The 19,956-nt window shown below is 19.7% G+C and overlaps 1 protein-coding gene, 1 non-coding gene and 1 further gene across 3 annotated transcripts; 1 reads left to right on the top strand and 2 right to left on the bottom strand.

Annotated features, from left to right (window-relative positions):
• Positions 1-4,384: 4,384 nt before the first annotated feature.
• On the bottom strand, positions 4,385-4,552 carry Bm16756. The gene has a single exon (XR_006228081.1). It is a non-coding gene; the product is annotated as an Unclassified non-coding RNA Bm16756 (non-coding RNA).
• Positions 4,553-4,875: 323 nt separating this feature from the next.
• Bm16755 lies at positions 4,876-4,970 on the bottom strand. The gene has a single exon (XR_006228080.1). The product of XR_006228080.1 is annotated as a pre-microRNA Bm16755 (primary transcript).
• A 6,037-nt stretch (positions 4,971-11,007) lies between these two features.
• Bm17666 (Uncharacterized protein) lies at positions 11,008-16,607 on the top strand (the record flags this gene model as incomplete). The annotated part of the gene is made up of 3 exons (XM_043080853.1): positions 11,008-11,095; positions 12,178-12,296; positions 16,374-16,607. 3 exons carry the CDS (start codon positions 11,008-11,010, stop codon positions 16,605-16,607), a joined length of 441 nt encoding a protein of 146 aa, XP_042936787.1.
• Between the last annotated feature and the right edge of the window lie 3,349 nt (positions 16,608-19,956).

Here is a 19,956-nt window from a genome sequence, read left to right as displayed (position 1 = left end):
TAGAGATTTTGCTTAAACAATTACAATGTTAACAATTTTAAGATATTTTAAATCATTAATTTTTTCAAAATGAAAATTTATTCAACCATAATTATAAAAATTCAAAATCGATTCAAATTTAATAATAAAAATTTAAAAGAAAAGAAGAAAAAAAAAATGGAAACAAATAAACAAACAAACATGCATAATTGGTAGTAATTAATTGCGAATTATCATTGAATTTTTCATTATTCGCATCATTTCCATTTGCATACATTTGTTTTCTTTTTAATTTGATAATTAAAATAAATAAATAAATAGAATTGAATTTCTGCAACAAAACTATGAAATAAATTTTTTTTTTTTTTAAAAAAGGAACAAATTTAATTACAACAAAAATTATTTACAAATTTTAAAAGTATATTTTTATTAAGGTTTTCTTTTTAATGTAAGCTATAAAATAAATTCTAATAAATTATTCGTTTTTTTTTTTTCTTAGAAATTTTAAGACAAAAATTTTTATTATTCAAAATTTTTACTAAACTTTACAAATGCCAAATTAATTTAATACATTGTTAATATTAATTAATGCTAACATTTTAATTTTAATTAATGTTAAATATTCCAATAATTATTAATACAATTTATGATAATATAAACTTTTTTTTTTATCATTTAAAACTTTTTTTATCATTTAAAAACAAGAAAAAAAACGATTTCCAAAAAAAATGTTTTTTTTTTTGATTGAATTTATGTTTTATTTACAGCAAAATAAATAGTTTAATAAATAAGTTCAAATAAAAGATCTTATCACTGGTAATTCAATCTTATCAGTAACTATCAATGATCAATGAAATTTGTATTTATTTCAATCTCATTGCTATCATCCTTAATAAATTTATACTTGGAGATTTGCAAAAAAAAAAGATTGTTAAAAAATATTCTTAAAATGCAAATTAAAAATTTAAATTAAAACTTTTAAAAAATAAAATGAAGTAAAATTTATGATTATTTAAAGTGAAAAAAAAAAAAAAAACATTTAAAAAAATGAGAACACTTAAAGAAATGCTTCAATTGAATAATTGTTTTTGATAATATGGCATTAGTGATATTTCTTATCAATTTTATCAACAACAAAATTTTGATTGAATAATTATTTGAATTAAAATTTTTTTTCTTTTTTCAAAAACTTTAAACACAAAATATAGATCGTTTAATTGACAATAATTAAATTAGTTATTCTAAATTCGAATTATGGTTTAATTTTTTTTTATTTTTTAAATCTAATCTATTAAAATTTTATTTTATCATTTAACAAAAAAAAAAAAAACATTTTTTTAAAATAAATCACACATTTTTGTACATTTTATTTATTTAAAAAACATTTTTCTTTTGCTTAAAATTCAAAAAAAAAAAGAATTTTTTTAAAAAATATATTTTAAAAATTTTGAAAAATTAATTTGAAAAAAAAAAAAGTTTTTATTAATTGAAAAGAGCTGAAATTGATTCATTATTAAAAGAGAAAATGATAAAAATTGAACAACGACTAAACTATACAAAAATGATATTTGCAAATGAGTAATAATTACTGATAAGAACTGATAAGAATAAATTTTATCTGTAATTTTTCTTTTTCCATTCATTTTCAAAATTTTTCTTTCATTTTTTTTTCTTTTTTTTTTTTGCTATGCCATCGAATATTTCTTTTTCGTTTTTCGTTTTTCGTTTTTTTTTTTTTTTTTTTAGCAAATGTTATTTTAAAAGTTTTATTTTCTTAATTGCACTTTTGTAATAATCAATTATTTTATCATTGATAGCATAAAAAAATAAATAGCAATTAGACAAAAAATTCTTACTCAAAAAAAAAAAAAAGTAAACAAGAAGATATTTCTTAAAAAACAAATAAATATTTTATTCACAAAAAAATTTAAAAAACAAGTAACATTTTTTTTTTTAAAAAAAAAAGAAATATTTCTTAGAAAAAAAAGTAAAAAAAAGAAGAATTGAACAATTCTTATTCGAAAAAAAGTTAATAAATGAATAACAATGAAATAATTCTTAAAAAGTAACAGGTAAACAATTCTTAAAAAGTAATAGGTAAACAATTCTTAAAAAGTAACAAGTGAACAAGTATTGAAAAGTAGCAGATGAACAATTCTTAAAAGCGACAGGTAAACAATTCCTAAAAAAGTAACAAGTAAACGATTCTTAAAAAGTAACAGGTAAACAGCACTTAAAAGTAATAGGTAAACAATTCTTAAAAAGTAACAGGAACAATTCTTAAAAAGTAATAGGTGAACAGGTATTAAAAAGTAGCAGGTAAATAATTCTTAATTAAAAAAAAAAAAAAAAAAAAAAACATTGAAAAATAAATAGCAATGAAACAATTTCTATTCACAGAAGAAATTAAAAAAATAAACAAAAAAAAAAAAGCAAAAAAAGAAAACGAAATTTTGTTATTTCTATTCTTATTAGCTTATTCCTTTGAATAATGAAATTTTAAAAGCGACAAAAGTAATTAAATGAAACTTTAGTAAATCAAAAAATTTGATTCTAATTTTTTGATTTATTTATAGCACAAAATAATTTTTATTTGATAAATAATAATAGTAAGACAAAAGAGTGAAAATTTTAATTGAATTCAAATTAAATGAAATAAAAAGTAGAACAAAAAAGAAAAAATAATAATAAATAAAAAAAAAAATTAATTAAAAAAGAAAATAAATGCAATTATTAACTTTTCATTTAATAGATTGATTATATGCAAATTATTAATAATTTTTCAAAAAAAAAAAGAAAATGCACATAATCAATTTTCTTTTTTTGCAATTTTTTTTGAAATTAATTTTTATTAATAATAAATAAACAAAAAATAAATTTTGTCAATTTTATTCTCATTATTAGCATAAGTTATATGTTAATTCCTTAAGCAATAATATTTTAAGTTTATTACAACAATTAAATGCAAACGTACGTGAAATACGTACGTTTATTAGTATAACTTTATTGAACTAAAAGAATTAACAATAATTTTTATTTTAGCATTTTTGATTTCAATTTTTTTTTTTTCTTTTCACAATTCAATGCATTTTTTTTTCAGAAATTTTTCAGAAATAAAAGAAATTTTTTTTTTTTTTTTGCAAAAAATTTTTTAAAATTAAAAAATAACGGTCCAATGAATAATAACACTAATAAGTATAATTGGATGTGAAATAATTTTTGATAAAAAAATTTTTGATTTTTTTCAAAAAAAAAAGAAAAAAAAATTGTATTTGTATCATTTTTGTCTTTCTTTCTCTTTTTCTCTCTCTCTCTCTCATTCTTTTCTTTTTTGGAATTTTATTTAAATTTAAATTTTTAATTTTTTTTTAAATATTAATTTTATCCATTTGAATGTGATAAATAATCAGTTAATTGTGAAAATGTAAATAACATTATTACTTATTAATGAATTACACTCATTAATGGTTAAAAAAGGAAGGAAGGAAATGAATTTTGAATTTTTTAAACTTTAAATTGCTTTTTAGTGAAAGATTTAAATTTAAAAAATGCAAATGAAATTTTAAAAGAAAAGAAAAAAATTTTTTTTTTTTTCATCAAATAAAAAATGAAAATAACAAAAAAGAAAAAAAAGAAATTTTAATGTAAATACTTTTTTCTCTTTTTTTTTTGTTAAATTACAACTTATCGTAAATATATTCAAAGAGAAATGAAAATAATAAGAGAGAAAGAGAGAGAGAGAGAGGGGAAGGGAGAGAGAGAGACAGATGGAACGAGAAAAAGGTAAAAAGAGAGTTAACCTATCATTTAACAGTTAAGCTATCATTTCGACTGTTAAACATTACTTTTTCCTTTTTAATTAGAAAAAATAAAAATAAGTTAAAGAAGAAACGGAGAGAGAGAGAAGAGAGAGAGAAAGAGAGTGAGATAATGAAAGAGAGAATTTTTAAAGATATTAGAAAAGAAGGAAAGAAAAAGATAAGAAAATTAGTTCTGAAGTAAATAGAACTTTTTGATTTCTTGCTAATTCTCAATAATTTCAAATGTACAAATTGCTTCTTTTAATAAGCTTTGAAGGCATTTCATAGTGATTCGTATGTGACACATACACACATACATACATACACACATGCACACATACATACATACACACATACACACATACATACATACACACATGCACACATACATACATAAACACATGCACACATACATACATACACACATGCACACATACACACATACACACATGCACACATACATACATACACACATGCACACATACACACATTCATACATTGTTATTGTCATTTGTAGCAGAGTCAGATATGTCAAGATAAGAGTGTCTTTACTCTCTTAAGCTAAGTAAGCTAATAGAAATTGGCAGTAACATGCCTAAAACTCTTTAGGAATGTGAAATGTCGGCCTGCGAACACTTGACCATTACATACACATACACACATACACACAGACACACACATGTATGTTTATCAGGCCTTAAATGCAATAGCAAAGAGAATAAGGCCAGTTTGCAATAATAGAATAATTCTTTATCAGTATATCTTCATACATACATCTGTATGTGTGTATGTGTATGCATGTGAATGTATGCATGTATGTGTGTATGTATCATGTGTTAGCTGTTATAAAGCTTACGTTTTATGCTTTATATTTTGTTGGCTTATTTTATAATTCTCCTCCTCTATGTTCTCATTTCTCTATTAGCCAAGGCTATAGGCCACATACACACATACATATATACTAGCCTAATTCCATTATGAGCCAGGAAAGCATCCCAATATCATGTCGTGACGACTAATCATTGGCTTGCTTGAGGACACCTATTAATATTACTTTTTATTTCGTGTCATTGTTGTTGTTTTTGCTGCTATTATTAATTATTATTGCTATTGTTGTTGCTATTGTTATTGTTACAACAACAAGGACAACGACAACAACAAACAACAACAATAGCAGTAACAGTAACAATAACATTTGGTATATAATATCTATACGCATAACACGAAAAAAAAAAAAAAAAAAAATTGTAAACTAAAATGCATATTTATTTGTTATTAACAGATGTGTATCATCTCAGTGATAAGGAACTGTTACGATTAGAAATAAACAATTACAACGAGATATACACGTGATACGTGGTTTACGCTGGGATACTATAATTTACGTATATACAATATCCAATTCAAACTGTCAGAATCAGTAGCACAAATGCTGATGAAATTTCTTCCATGCAATTGTTCTTCTATAGGAAATAATCAAAGGTAAGCGCTGTATAAATTATCATTTTTATCTGATATAATTGATTATTTTGATATAATTTTGTTTTTAATTAATTATTTAATTTATATTATTGGAATATAGCGTTCGTTTTAAATGATAAATTTAATTTCTTTTAATATAAAGTCAAATGCATGAATATTTTGTTAATTATTTAATTAAATATCATTCATGAATACTAATTAACATATAATAAGTCAGATCAGAGTTATCAGTTTGTGCCTAAATAAATAAAAGATCAGAGCTATTAGTTATATATGAATAATAAAGAATGAAATTGTTATATAAATTTCAATGTTTAAATTTCAAAAAATGATTTAGCTACTGAAAAAAAGGTTTCTGAAGAAATTATCATGGAAAGGAAATGTATAACTAATTATCAGTGTGAAATATTTGATCATATCATTCAGATTTGTTTTTTTTTTTTTTTTAATAGCTGAAATAAAAAAAAATGTCTTAAATCATATCATAATTTTATTCATTTTTTCAATTTAAAAAAAAAAAAGGAAAAAAGAAAATGAAAGGATTGCATTAAAAAATAATTTTAATTTTTCATTGATTGCTGACAATTTAATTGGTTATTTATTAAAAGAACAGCAAATATTAATAGTTTATTTCAGAGATAATATTAATGTATCATTTAAATTGGAATAATTATTTGAAAGAAATCATAAATTACTAAACAATACTAAAGAATAATAATAAATAAAATAAATGAATAGGATTTTTTAATTTTTTTACTTTTTTTTTTTTAATATATTTTTTTTATTTTCCAAAATCAAACTATCAATCATACTAATAGATGATAGTAAATGATAATTGATAGTAATAATCGTTGTAGCAGATTTATTAATAATTGCTCAACAATAGTAATAGTAGTAATAATAGTGACAATAATAATAATAGAAATATCAACATAATGATGATAATAATGATAATCGAATAGTGATCATAAATTATCACAATAATGTTAGTTTTATTCGTGAAAATTGGTACATTATTTGTTTGTTAATTAAGTAAGTAAACATTGGATTAATTATTACAAATAATACTTAAATAACTGATGTAATTTTATGATTAATTGATTATTACATGCATGTGATAATGATTATGATAGACTGATTATAATTATCACTGATAATAGTACCATAAATGCTTATGCATTTTTCATACTTTTTCAAAGTGATTTCTTGAAAATGCATGCTTCGAGCATAATTATTGCCAATAAATATTACGAATTTATATGAAATTTGTATTTAAATCAATTGCAATTGTGTAATGTTACAAACTTGCATTTCATTTTATTAGCATGCAAATGCAAATGCAAGTTAAACAATTTGCAGTTTAGTACTATATAGTTTGCACGATATTTTACTTAGTTGATTTTAATTATTGCAATTCATAGTAAATTGAGTAATATTTTTTGTTCTTTGTTTCAGAAAATATCGCTTTGTTTATTTTGTAAAAAATTCAATTTTTTGGTTTAGTTCAATTTAATCTGAATTGAATTTAATTTTGATGTGATTTCAACTATTGAACGTATAATAATTTAAATTTTAATTTTCATTCTTAAAAAAAAGAAAACAACAAAAACTCATTTTTTCAAATTTTACATTTACAAAATTAAATTTTTGAATTAATTCTAGGTCAATTTTTTTCTTTTTTTTTCCTTTTTTTTTCAATTTTTTTAATTTTACATATCTTTTTTATTATTTGAATTTTTCAATAATTTCTTTTATTTTTATATCCAATAATCAATCTTTTTATTTTTTACATTTGATTAAAATTTAATTTTTTATTTATACAATTTAATGATACAGTTTAGCTTCCTTATTTTTTCTTTTTTTTTTTTTTTTTTTCGTATTACTCCCAGATTTCAAGCATTTAAAATTTATCAGCACCAGAGAGAATTAATAATTGCGAATGAAATTTAATCACAAAATAAATTACTCTGATATAAACTTTGTTGTATGTTGCTAAATTATCAATAAATAATAATCGTTATCACAAATAAATTACTCTGATAATCTGTGATGTTAGGAATCAAATTATTAGTGACGTTGAATATTACAAAATTAATCACTTTTCGATACTTTTTATCGTATGCGTAATCAAATTCAAAATCAAATTAGTAAATGATTTAGCATAAATCATTTTGATAACATTGATAACACAGATGACGTATTTTATCAAATTATCAATAAATGGCATTTGGATAAATTTGAAAAAATTTTTTCTATGCATTTTGCTATGTAATAAACTTATTACTATATAATATATAAATTATTACCTTTTATAATAATTAAATTTGTCACAATTTATTCGTTAATTAATTTCTTTTCTTTTTTGTATAATCTATAATGATGCATTCAAATCTATCATAGCTTTTTCCATCTACCAAATATGGTTACCATAGCACTATTGATTTCTATCATTTTCATATAGCTTTTAAATGAAATGAAATGAGAAACTTTCTCAAATAGCATTTTCTTAAGGGATTGAGTAATCGTTGAATAAATAAAAGAAAAAAAAAATTACTCAAAAAAGAAGGTACAATAATCAAATACTCAAATATTTAATTGCCTTCTTAATATTCTAATACTTAAATATACATATAATATATAACCAAAGAACAAAGAATAATAAATAAATATGAGATAATTAAATATTAAAATTTAAAAGATATATGCAATGAATTTTCATTCATTCAATGCAAAATACTTTAATAATTAATAAAAAAAAAAAAAAAATGAATAATAATTTTTTTTTTTTTCGTAGTAAGTGAAAAATGTTTGTGTGAAAAAAGCTTTAAAAAAGAAAATAAAACAAAAAGAAAAAAATTTTTATTTCTCAATTTTAATTATTTTATTGAATAATTTATTTGAAAAAAAAAAGAAGAATTTTTTTTTTGAAATAAATAACAATAATACTTAATTTATCATTTAATAATAATAATAATAATAATAATAGCAGCACTTAAAATATAATTCAGTAATAGTATCAATTGTTTAATTTTTTTTTCCAGATTTTGCAAATATGTCAACACGAAAAAGATATTATTTGGTGACAAAGTTTCGAGAAAAGTAAAATGAAATGAAGTAATTAAGGAAGTAAATTTCTTTCCACAAAAGCACTTTTTTTTTTTTTAATCTCATCTTTGTGCGCATTCCTTTCTTTTTCTCTCTCTCTCTCTTTTTCTTGTCTTCTTTTATCCTCTCAATTTTTTATTATTTAAATATTTAATAAAATATAAATTTTGTTCCATTTTTAAAATTTAATTTTAATATCAACAATTATAAAATATACGTAATGTAAGAGTAAGTAATAATGAAGAATTTAGTAATGTTTAAATTTAATTTGTTTAAAATTTTTTAAAAAAATTTCTCCAAAATAATATTTTACTTTTTCTTTTTTATTTATTAATAAATTTTTTATAATTTTCATTATTTAAAGCTGGAATCAAAAAAAAAAAAAAAAAATAGGAGAAAATTAAAAATTTATTTTAAAAATGTTTAAATTGACCGATTGATTGATTGATTAATTGATAAATTAATTAAGTAATGCATTTAATTCAGAGATTTCTCTAAAAATTAATAACTTTTTTCTCTTTTCAAGAATTCATCTAATTCACAGTGATAAATTGAGAAAAAAATTTTAATATTTATAACATTGCTATAGCATATTCTAATTTTTTTAAAAGCATCAAACTGATAACTTATCATATTAAATTTTAAGAGAAATTTGTCACTTACTATGATTATTTCAAATTTAATCCTACCATTTAAAATTGAAGATTCTATAATTTAAAACAAAACAAAGCAAAATAAGTAAAACAGAATTAACTATAAAATAAAAAAGAAAAACTAAAAATATTATTGATAAAAACTATTTATTTAATGATACCTTATCACTAGCACTCATAAAAAAGAAAGAAACACTTCAAAATGTATAATTATTATTCCCATATAATGTCATTATCATTATCAATTTGTTTGAAATTTTTATTTTAAAATCAAAGGATTGAAATTTTGAAAATTTATGAAAATAAACAACAAAAAAAAAAAAAAAAAAAATGAATGCAAAATATTAAAATATATAAAGTCGTATCTTTTATATTTAATAAAATATAAATAATTTGCATATTTGAATTTGATACTTATTAATACTCATAAATTTATTTTAGCTTGCCAGCACAGAATGATGATAAATTAACTGTTGAAGAATTATCAACTATTAATATCAGTGAAAAGTAAGTTTTATTTATTTTCATTCTCTCTTTCTGTTCTATTTTTTTTTTTTTTGAATAATATATAATATAAAATAAATAAATAAATAAATAATTTATAAATTATTTTTATAACTCTTTTTTCATCTTTTTTTCTTTTTTTATTTATATCAAAAACAACAAAAAAAAAAAAAAAAAAAATTCTTTTTTAAATATTATAATTTGCAACTTATTAATTTAAAAAAAAAAGCGATTAAGCGATATAAAATTACAAAAATTATTAAATTTTTACAAAAAACATCTTTTATATATTATAAAATATAATTCAATTATTTTCCTTAAAAAAAAAAATTTATTATTATTATTAATTGATAATAAATATTTTCCCTATATTTTATTTTAATTTTATTTTAGTTTTATTTCAAATATTTAAATAAGAATGGAATTTGTCATCAAATAGAAATAGATGAATGAATGAATTTGTGATTCCGATTTGTACTCCCACAATTGTTTGCAATAGTACTCATTCGAGAATTACGTTATCTATTTTACTTTAACTTACGTAACGTAATCCTTATCCTTCATTATATTTTAGTTTAAAGGAGAAATTATATTTCATATTTACTTAAATTTAATAAGTTATCAACTGTTCAATAATTATTTATATGTATCTAATTTATGTATCAAAATTGAAAAATTTTATGTTTGAGAAAAAAAAATTAAAAAATTATTAATTTTTATTTTTATTTAACAATTTATCAATTATATACATAATTTATATAGCAGAACCAAATAATTTTGTATTATATTTTAAAAGAAAATTTAAAAATCAAAATTAAACAGTTAAATTTATTGAATAAAACAAGAAAAATATAAATAAAAGAGTAAAATTTTTAATAATAAAAAATTATTTATTTATTTTGCTTTTCCTTCTTTTCATTCTCTTTCAAATGAATATGTTTGAAAAAAAATTTAAATTTTATTTAATTGATTATTTAATCAATTATATGTTTAATTCCTATAACTAATAAAATATGAATTAATATTTCATTTTCATATCTTTGTATCAAATTATTTAATACTTTCTATTATGTTTGCATATAAATAAATTACGTATTTAAATGTTTACTTATTAATTTCAATTCTGTAAACTTCATTATAAGTATATTTCTAGCAATATATATTTATAAATTCATTCATCAATTATTTACCTAAGCATTTGTTTGCTTTCTTACTAAATTCTAGCCTATTATAATTTTCTGTTTACTATTTTTGGTTACTAATTTTTTTCTATTTTTATTTTCAAATTTTATTGTTTAATAGTAAACATAAAAAAAAGAAAATTTCATTGTTATTTTTAGTGCAAATTATTTTTATTTATTGTTATTATTATTATTTGTAGAGCAATTATTATGTTTTCTTTTTGTTTTTAATAAAAATTATTTGCAAAGCAATATGTTGATTTATTGTTTTATTTGCAGAGTAGCGTTATTTGCTGTGAAACTATGTTAATTTATTGTGTTATTTGTAGAGTATCATTCGAGGAAGTATGTGCATGGCGAACATCATTTGATTGCCTTATGAAACATCGTTGTATGTTTGGAAATTTTTTTTTTTTTTCAATTATTTAAATTTTTAAATCATTTTTAATTAGCTAAGCAAATTTTCATTGTTTTTAAATATTATTTTTTGAATAAAAAATTTGCTAAAAAAAATTTCTTTTTTTTGGTTTTTTATTACAAAATATATATATGATTGTCATACATTTATATGCAACAATAAAACTAACTATAAAAAATTTTTTTTAAAAAAAATATTTAAAAAAAAAATGAAATTAATGTTTTCAATCAAAAATATGAAAACAAAAATATATTTCACATAGTCTATTTGTAATTGATATTAACAAATGTAAAATAAAAGTAAACAGAACATAAATAACAAAAAGTAATAAAAGTAAATAATAATTTATATTTGAAACAAATAAATATAAATAATATTTAAAATAACTAAAATGTATTTAGAAAATAATTACAGTAAGTGTTACTTGAAACAACTAATAATAATTAATATTTAAAATAAATAATAGTTATTTAATAAGAAATAAAAGAAGCAAATTTTGCTTTATATTACACTTATCACTAAAATTATAAATTTATTTTGATATGATTTAATGTTTTCCATTAGAATAGTTAAAAAAAAAATTTTTTTTCTCTAAATTTTATTAAAAATTATTAAATTTTGTTTACAATTATTATTAATTTATCTTTTCTTATCACTGATATATTTATTTATTATTATCAATTATATTTTTTTTATTTTGTTATTATTTAAACTTTTGCCATAGTTTAGGACATTAATTCAATTGCAAAAAAATTGAAAACTGTCACTACTATTAAAAACTTTTCATAGATTTTTTTTTTAAAAAAAAAAAAGATTTCAGCAATGTTTAAATTAAATTTAAAATATGAAATAGACTTTTTATCACAAATTTTTGTGTTAAGTAAAATAAAACAGTTAAAAAAACAATTAATTTTTTTATCTTTTATCAATTAAAATTAATTGATTGAGAATGTAAAATTTTAAACTTTTAAAAATAATATCATCCATCAATTTCTTAAAAGTGAAATTTTATATTTTTTTATATTTTTGCTTTTTTTTTTTTTCTTCTTTTTTAGCAGGGCAAAAATATTTTGCTGAATTCTTAAAAGGTGAATTTAGCGATGAAAATATTTTATTTTGGCAAGCATGTGAAGAACTGAAGCATGAAGTAAATCAAAAAAAAATTGCAGAAAAGGTTTAGTTTTATTATTTTAAATAATTTATCGATATAATATATATTTGTAAATATAAATAAATATTTATTAATTAATATTAAGTATGGTATAATTTTTTTTTTAGGTATTAAAATTACTGATATTTATACTACTTTAGTATAATTATTTGAAATATTTAGTATCGATACTAATTGATAAATAAATATGTTAAAGTGAGTGTGGTTTAACAATTCAAATTATATTATATCAACTAACAAACAAAATAATATGAAGAGAAAAAATTTATTATTTAATTCTTAGAATTTAAAAAAAAAAAAGAGAGAAAAGCAAATGAATAAATTATTAAACAAACATTTCAAAAATATATTAGTAATAATAGAAAAAAAAAAATGAAATTTAATTAACTGATTAACTTTTTTTTCCTTTAAAAAAAAGGACAAATGGAATGTAAACTGATTTAATTTACACAATTTTCTTTTTCTGAGATACTTAAATAAGTTTTTGTAATTTAAGCAATAAATTATATTTGAAAATAATATTTTTTTTCAAAGTTTCTATTTAGATTAGAAAAATTTTTAAATGAAATAAAAGAAAATAAAAAGTATTGTTTAAGTATAATAAAATAATGAATTTTGTTAGTTTTTTTTTTTTTTTTTCATGGCATATTAATAGTAATTTTATAATTTAATTAATCTACAATTTTGATGTAAAATTTTCAGAATTTTTTACTAAAAAACCACCTAAACAAAAATTATTTAAATTAACAAAAAAGTCAAAAGAAAAAATTTTTTTTTCTTTTCGTTTTTTTTTTATAAAAGAAATTTAAAAATGAATTATGAGGTATTTAATATAGCAAACTGTTTGCGTCTGTGTTTTTTAAATTTTTTTTTTTAATATTTGAGAACTAGATTTATATTTTAGAATGAAAAGTCTTTTTCCATTTCATTTTGTTTTTTTTTTTTTTTTATTTGCTTAAATTGCTTTTACAACACAAATTATAGTTTGCATTGTTAGTTGAAAATTTATGGTTCATATACAATATCAAACTAAAAAAATAAAAATTTGAAAAAAAAATATAAAACTAAAAAATTGATTTTGATTTTGATTAGATTAGATTAGATAGATTAGATAGATAGATAGATAGATAGATAGATAGATAGATAGATAGATAGATAGATAGATAGATAGATAGATAGATAGATAGATAGATAGATAGATAGATAGATAGATAGATAGATAGATAGATAGATAGATAGATAGATAGATAGATAGATAGATAGATAGATAGATAGATAGATAGATAGATAGATAGATAGATAGATAGATAGATAGATAGATAGATAGATAGATAGATAGATAGATAGATAGATAGATAGATAGATAGATAGATAGATAGATAGATAGATAGATAGATAGATAGATAGATAGATAGATAGATAGATAGATAGATAGATAGATAGATAGATAGATAGATAGATAGATAGATAGATAGATAGATAGATAGATAGATAGATAGATAGATAGATAGATAGATAGATAGATAGATAGATAGATAGATAGATAGATAGATAGATAGATAGATAGATAGATAGATAGATAGATAGATAGATAGATAGATAGATAGATAGATAGATAGATAGATAGATATAGATAGATAGATAGATAGATAGATAGATAGATAGATAGATAGATAGATAGATAGATAGATAGATAGATAGATAGATAGATAGATAGATAGATAGATAGATAGATAGATAGATAGATAGATAGATAGATAGATAGATAGATAGATAGATAGATAGATAGATAGATAGATAGATAGATAGATAGATAGATAGATAGATAGATAGATAGATAGATAGATAGATAGATAGATAGATAGATAGATAGATAGATAGATAGATAGATAGATAGATAGATAGATAGATAGATAGATAGATAGATAGATAGATAGATAGATAGATAGATAGATAGATAGATAGATAGATAGATAGATAGATAGATAGATAGATAGATAGATAGATAGATAGATAGATAGATAGATAGATAGATAGATAGATAGATAGATAGATAGATAGATAGATAGATAGATAGATAGATAGATAGATAGATAGATAGATAGATAGATAGATAGATAGATAGATAGATAGATAGATAGATAGATAGATAGATAGATAGATAGATAGATAGATAGATAGATAGATAGATAGATAGATAGATAGATAGATAGATAGATAGATAGATAGATAGATAGATAGATAGATAGATAGATAGATAGATAGATAGATAGATAGATAGATAGATAGATAGATAGATAGATAGATAGATAGATAGATAGATAGATAGATAGATAGATAGATAGATAGAGATAGATAGATAGATAGATAGATAGATAGATAGATAGATAGATAGATAGATAGATAGATAGATAGATAGATAGATAGATAGATAGATAGATAGATAGATAGATAGATAGATAGATAGATAGATAGATAGATAGATAGATAGATAGATAGATAGATAGATAGATAGATAGATAGATAGATAGATAGATAGATAGATAGATAGATAGATAGATAGATAGATAGATAGATAGATAGATAGATAGATAGATAGATAGATAGATAGATAGATAGATAGATAGATAGATAGATAGATAGATAGATAGATAGATAGATAGATAGATAGATAGATAGATAGATAGATAGATAGATAGATAGATAGATAGATAGATAGATAGATAGATAGATAGATAGATAGATAGATAGATAGATAGATAGATAGATAGATAGATAGATAGATAGATAGATAGATAGATAGATAGATAGATAGATAGATAGATAGATAGATAGATAGATAGATAGATAGATAGATAGATAGATAGATAGATAGATAGATAGATAGATAGATAGATAGATAGATAGATAGATAGATAGATAGATAGATAGATAGATAGATAGATAGATAGATAGATAGATAGATAGATAGATAGATAGATAGATAGATAGATAGATAGATAGATAGATAGATAGATAGATAGATAGATAGATAGATAGATAGATAGATAGATAGATAGATAGATAGATAGATAGATAGATAGATAGATAGATAGATAGATAGATAGATAGATAGATAGATAGATAGATAGATAGATAGATAGATAGATAGATAGATAGATAGATAGATAGATGATAGATAGATAGATAGATAGATAGATAGATAGATAGATAGATAGATAGATAGATAGATAGATAGATAGATAGATAGATAGATAGATAGATAGATAGATAGATAGATAGATAGATAGATAGATAGAATAGATAGATAGATAGATAGATAGATAGATAGATAGATAGATAGATAGATAGATAGATAGATAGATAGATAGATAGATAGATAGATAGATAGATAGATAGATAGATAGATAGATAGATAGATAGATAGATAGATAGATAGATAGATAGATAGATAGATAGATAGATAGATAGATAGATAGATAGATAGATAGATAGATAGATAGATAGTAATAGATAGATAGATAGATAGATAGATAGATAGATAGATAGATAGATAGATAGATAGATAGATAGATAGATAGATAGATAGATAGATAGATAGATAGATAGATAGATAGATAGATAGATAGATAGATAGATAGATAGATAGATAGATAGATAGATAGATAGATAGATAGATAGATAGATAGATAGATAGATAGATAGATAGATAGATAGATAGATAGATAGATAGATAGATAGATAGATAGATAGATAGATAGATAGATAGATAGATAGATAGATAGATAGATAGATAGATAGATAGATAGATAGATAGATAGATAATAGACATTTATTAAATTTTGTTTAGTATTTATTATAATTTCATTTATTGTTATAATTTATTAAACAAAATTCTTTAGTTATAATTATAAAAGTTATTCATTATTTTTTTTTTGCAATTACTTATTAATATAATTAAACTTAATACTATTATTCTTATTTTTTTCTTTGTTGCAATAATTTTAAATATTTAAACTATTAAACTAATAAATTTTGCTATAAGCTATAAATACTTTATGCATAATTTTCTCTTTTTAGGCACGAATAATTTACGAAGATTTCATTTCAATTTTATCAGCCAAAGAAGTATCACTCGATTCAAATGTTAGGGAAGCAATCAATAACAGTATGATTCATCCAACGGTACATACATTTGATGAAGCTCAAAGTCAAATTTACACGTTAATGCAACGTGACTCGTATCCTCGTTTTATTGCCTCTGCGCTTTATAAGAAAATTTTGGATTCATATGGACAAATGGAAGAACTTTAAAATTTTTTTTTTTTTTTTGGATAATTTATTATTATAATAAGAAGAAATAATAAATATTATGAACAAACAAACAAACAAACAAACAACAAACAAACAAATAAACAAAAAGAGAAACAAAAAAAAAAATTTTTCGAATATATGTAATTTGGTTCATTTTATTTGAAAAAAGAATAAAAAATAAAATTATACCAATGACATAATAGTTTGATAAAAAAAATAAATAAATAAATAAAAGGAAATAGAAAACGAAAGATTGAACAGTTAAAGAGTTAAAATCATTAAAAGTTAGTATTTGTTAAAAAATAGTTTTGCAAATACAAAAGATTTGAACAATTAATGAGCAAATTTATTAGGCACAAAACAAAAATAAAAATTGTTTAAAATAAAATTCATATCAAAATTTTCTTTTTTTTATTTTAATTAAAAGTTTTAAATTAAAAATTTCATCTTATCGAAAAAAAAAAAGATTTTCTCTTTTGTAACTTATTACTACGACAAATGCGCATAATTCTCCACGCTTGTTATATGACAATTGCGCTACACTTTTTTTTTTTCTTCTGTCCTTTAAATAACAATTATTTTATTGTACAGCAAAAAAGAAGAAATAACAAAAAATAATTTAAAAAATTTTCCTTTTGAATTAATTCATCTAAAATTTAAAATTCTCTTTTCCTATTATATTTTTCATTTAAATTTGAATTCTATTGTCACATCCTAAGCACACCTGAACTTTTTTATACATAGCTGAAAACTGTGATTGATATGTCATCCTTCTTCTTTTTTTTTTTTTTTTTTTTTAGAAAAAATATTTTAAATTCGCCTTTAATTTGCAATTGTAATTGAAAATACTATTTGTCATTTTATATTTATTCAAATTATTTATAGTATTGAAAAATTGTACAAATTTATAGTAATTCAAGAAAGTGTAGAAAATAAATAATGCATTTAATATTTTTATTGTAAATTTTGGAAAAAAATTTTTGGAAGCATCGAGTAAAATGCTACTTTATTTAAATTCAAATTGCAAAAAGAAGAATGAAATTTTTGAAAAAATAAAAGAAAAAATTAGTGCTAATTACTACTTTTTCTTCTTTTCTAAATTTATTATCCTCACTTTTTTTTTGAGTACTTTTAATAAAAATTTGAATATTATTAACTGTTCATTTATTTATCATTGTTAATTTTATTATTAATAATTCTCAGAAAATTTTAAATTCATAACATTTCATAGTATTATATGAATAATGAATTATGAATTTATTCTTATTAAAACTAATCATTCAAATGAGAATTTGGTAATCAATTGATGAAAATTTTTCAGTGCTTTAATGTATTAATAAATTTATTACTGAATTAATTAATTAATTAATTACTGAATCAACAATCATTTCTTTGCATTTCATAAATGATATACGGTTTTTGCGTACGTAAACAAATCACAAATCACAACAGTTAACTTTTCAAACAAAATTCAAATTATAACATTATTAGATTTATCATTGGTAATGACATGGATTTGACAATCATTTACATGAATTTCATTAAACTCGAATTGTTAAATATTTTTAAATTTAATAGTAATGCTCTATAATATCTCCCAATTTTCTTCATTTAAAAAAAAAAAAATTGGAAAAAGTTTTATGTAAGTTTTATAAATTAAAAAAAAAAGAATTTAAAACAATTTTTGAAGACAAAAATTTTGCACAACTTCTTTCTTCCTTGTCTTTGAAATTAGTCATTTAATGAATAAAATATTATAGTAAAATTAAGTTTCTTTTAAAAATCAAAAAAAAAAAAAATTATATTTAAGTGATAGCATTCTTCAACTCCATTATTTTTGCTATATTAAATGATATGTTAGCAAAACTATTTCATTATCAATTCTTATCATTTAATTATCATGACCTTAGTGAATTAAAATATGATATAAGCGTCGCTTATAAACTTATAATTATTTTTAACAATTAAATGGATGAAACCTGTTTAATAATCATATTTGTCTGTCTGCAATAACAAATGTTATTATTATAAATTAATTAAAATGAAAATATCACTTCCAAGAAAGAATTTATCAATCACTCAGTAAATGCATTTCTATAATTTTACAATTAAATGATAATAACATTTTCGGGCAAAATACGACTTTTCAAAATTAACATTTGATTTTCAATTTATATATTAGTAAACAAAACAATCACGATCACTTCTAATGTGTTAATAATTTATTAAAATAATACCTTAACTTATTAAAAAAAAAAAAAAAAAATTACCAAATGTTGTATTAAAAGTTTAATAATGAAATAATTGATATAAAATTATTGATATTTTATAAATAAGAAGCAAAGAAAAACAAAGCAAAAATATTAAAATATTCATTTGTTTTATTTTTTATTCTTTAATAAATTGATCATAAAATAATATTTGATAAGCTATCAGAATTGACAAAATTTTCAAATTAACTTTTATTATTTCAATTTTAACTGTAACATACAGACAGACAGAAGGACCAGTTTATTGAGGTCATCATTTCATCTTTTTTTTTTTTCCTGATGGAATAACATCACAGAAACTGGACTTTCACATCAAAATTAAAAATACAGGTTAGCTTAGACGACATTTATTACATGTGTGATGTAATATGATAAGTAGTTAAATAAATAACAAACATGAATTAGTAGTAACTGAGTAAAAAAAGTGAAAAGAATTTTGTTCATAATTTTGATTCATAATTTTGATTTAATCGCATTATTTAGTGAATGTTTCTAATTTACATATGCATTTTCATTTATTGTTTTTTATTTTTTTTATTTTCACTTTTATATTTAATTAATCATTAAATGAAAATGATGACGAAAATTAATTTTAGTTTAATTTTAGTTAATGATTAATCAAATCTTTTTTTAGGAAAAATATTATCTATTATGACATTTCAGAAATGAAGTAAACGTAAAATGAAGTTAGCATATGTTATTAAGCAAGACATGAAATGAATTAATGAAATTGATTAAATTGAGTTATATTATTTATGTAGTATAAAAAATAATGAAAATATTTGAGATTTGAAAATATTGTATTACATATTAATTTTTGCTGTCGCAAATTCAATATCTCAATTGAAATTAAAAATGTAATGAAATGTAGTTTTAATTTTGCGTCATTTCATATATATAAAAATGCTGCTTTTGTTTTTCCATGTCTTTCCATGTTGTTTTGTTAAATAATTATTTATCATTACTTTCATTAGCTTTCATTGTCATCTTCAATTTAAAACTTATCAAACAATAACTGAGATTAAAACCATTATTTTATTAGATAGATTTATTATCTTGCAATATTTGTTTGTATCACT

This window comes from Brugia malayi (genome assembly GCF_000002995.4).
Source record: "Brugia malayi strain FR3 genome assembly, contig: Bm_v4_Chr3_scaffold_001, whole genome shotgun sequence".
Lineage (NCBI taxonomy): Eukaryota > Metazoa > Nematoda > Chromadorea > Rhabditida > Onchocercidae > Brugia > Brugia malayi.
This window is presented reverse-complemented; position numbering and strand designations above follow the sequence as displayed.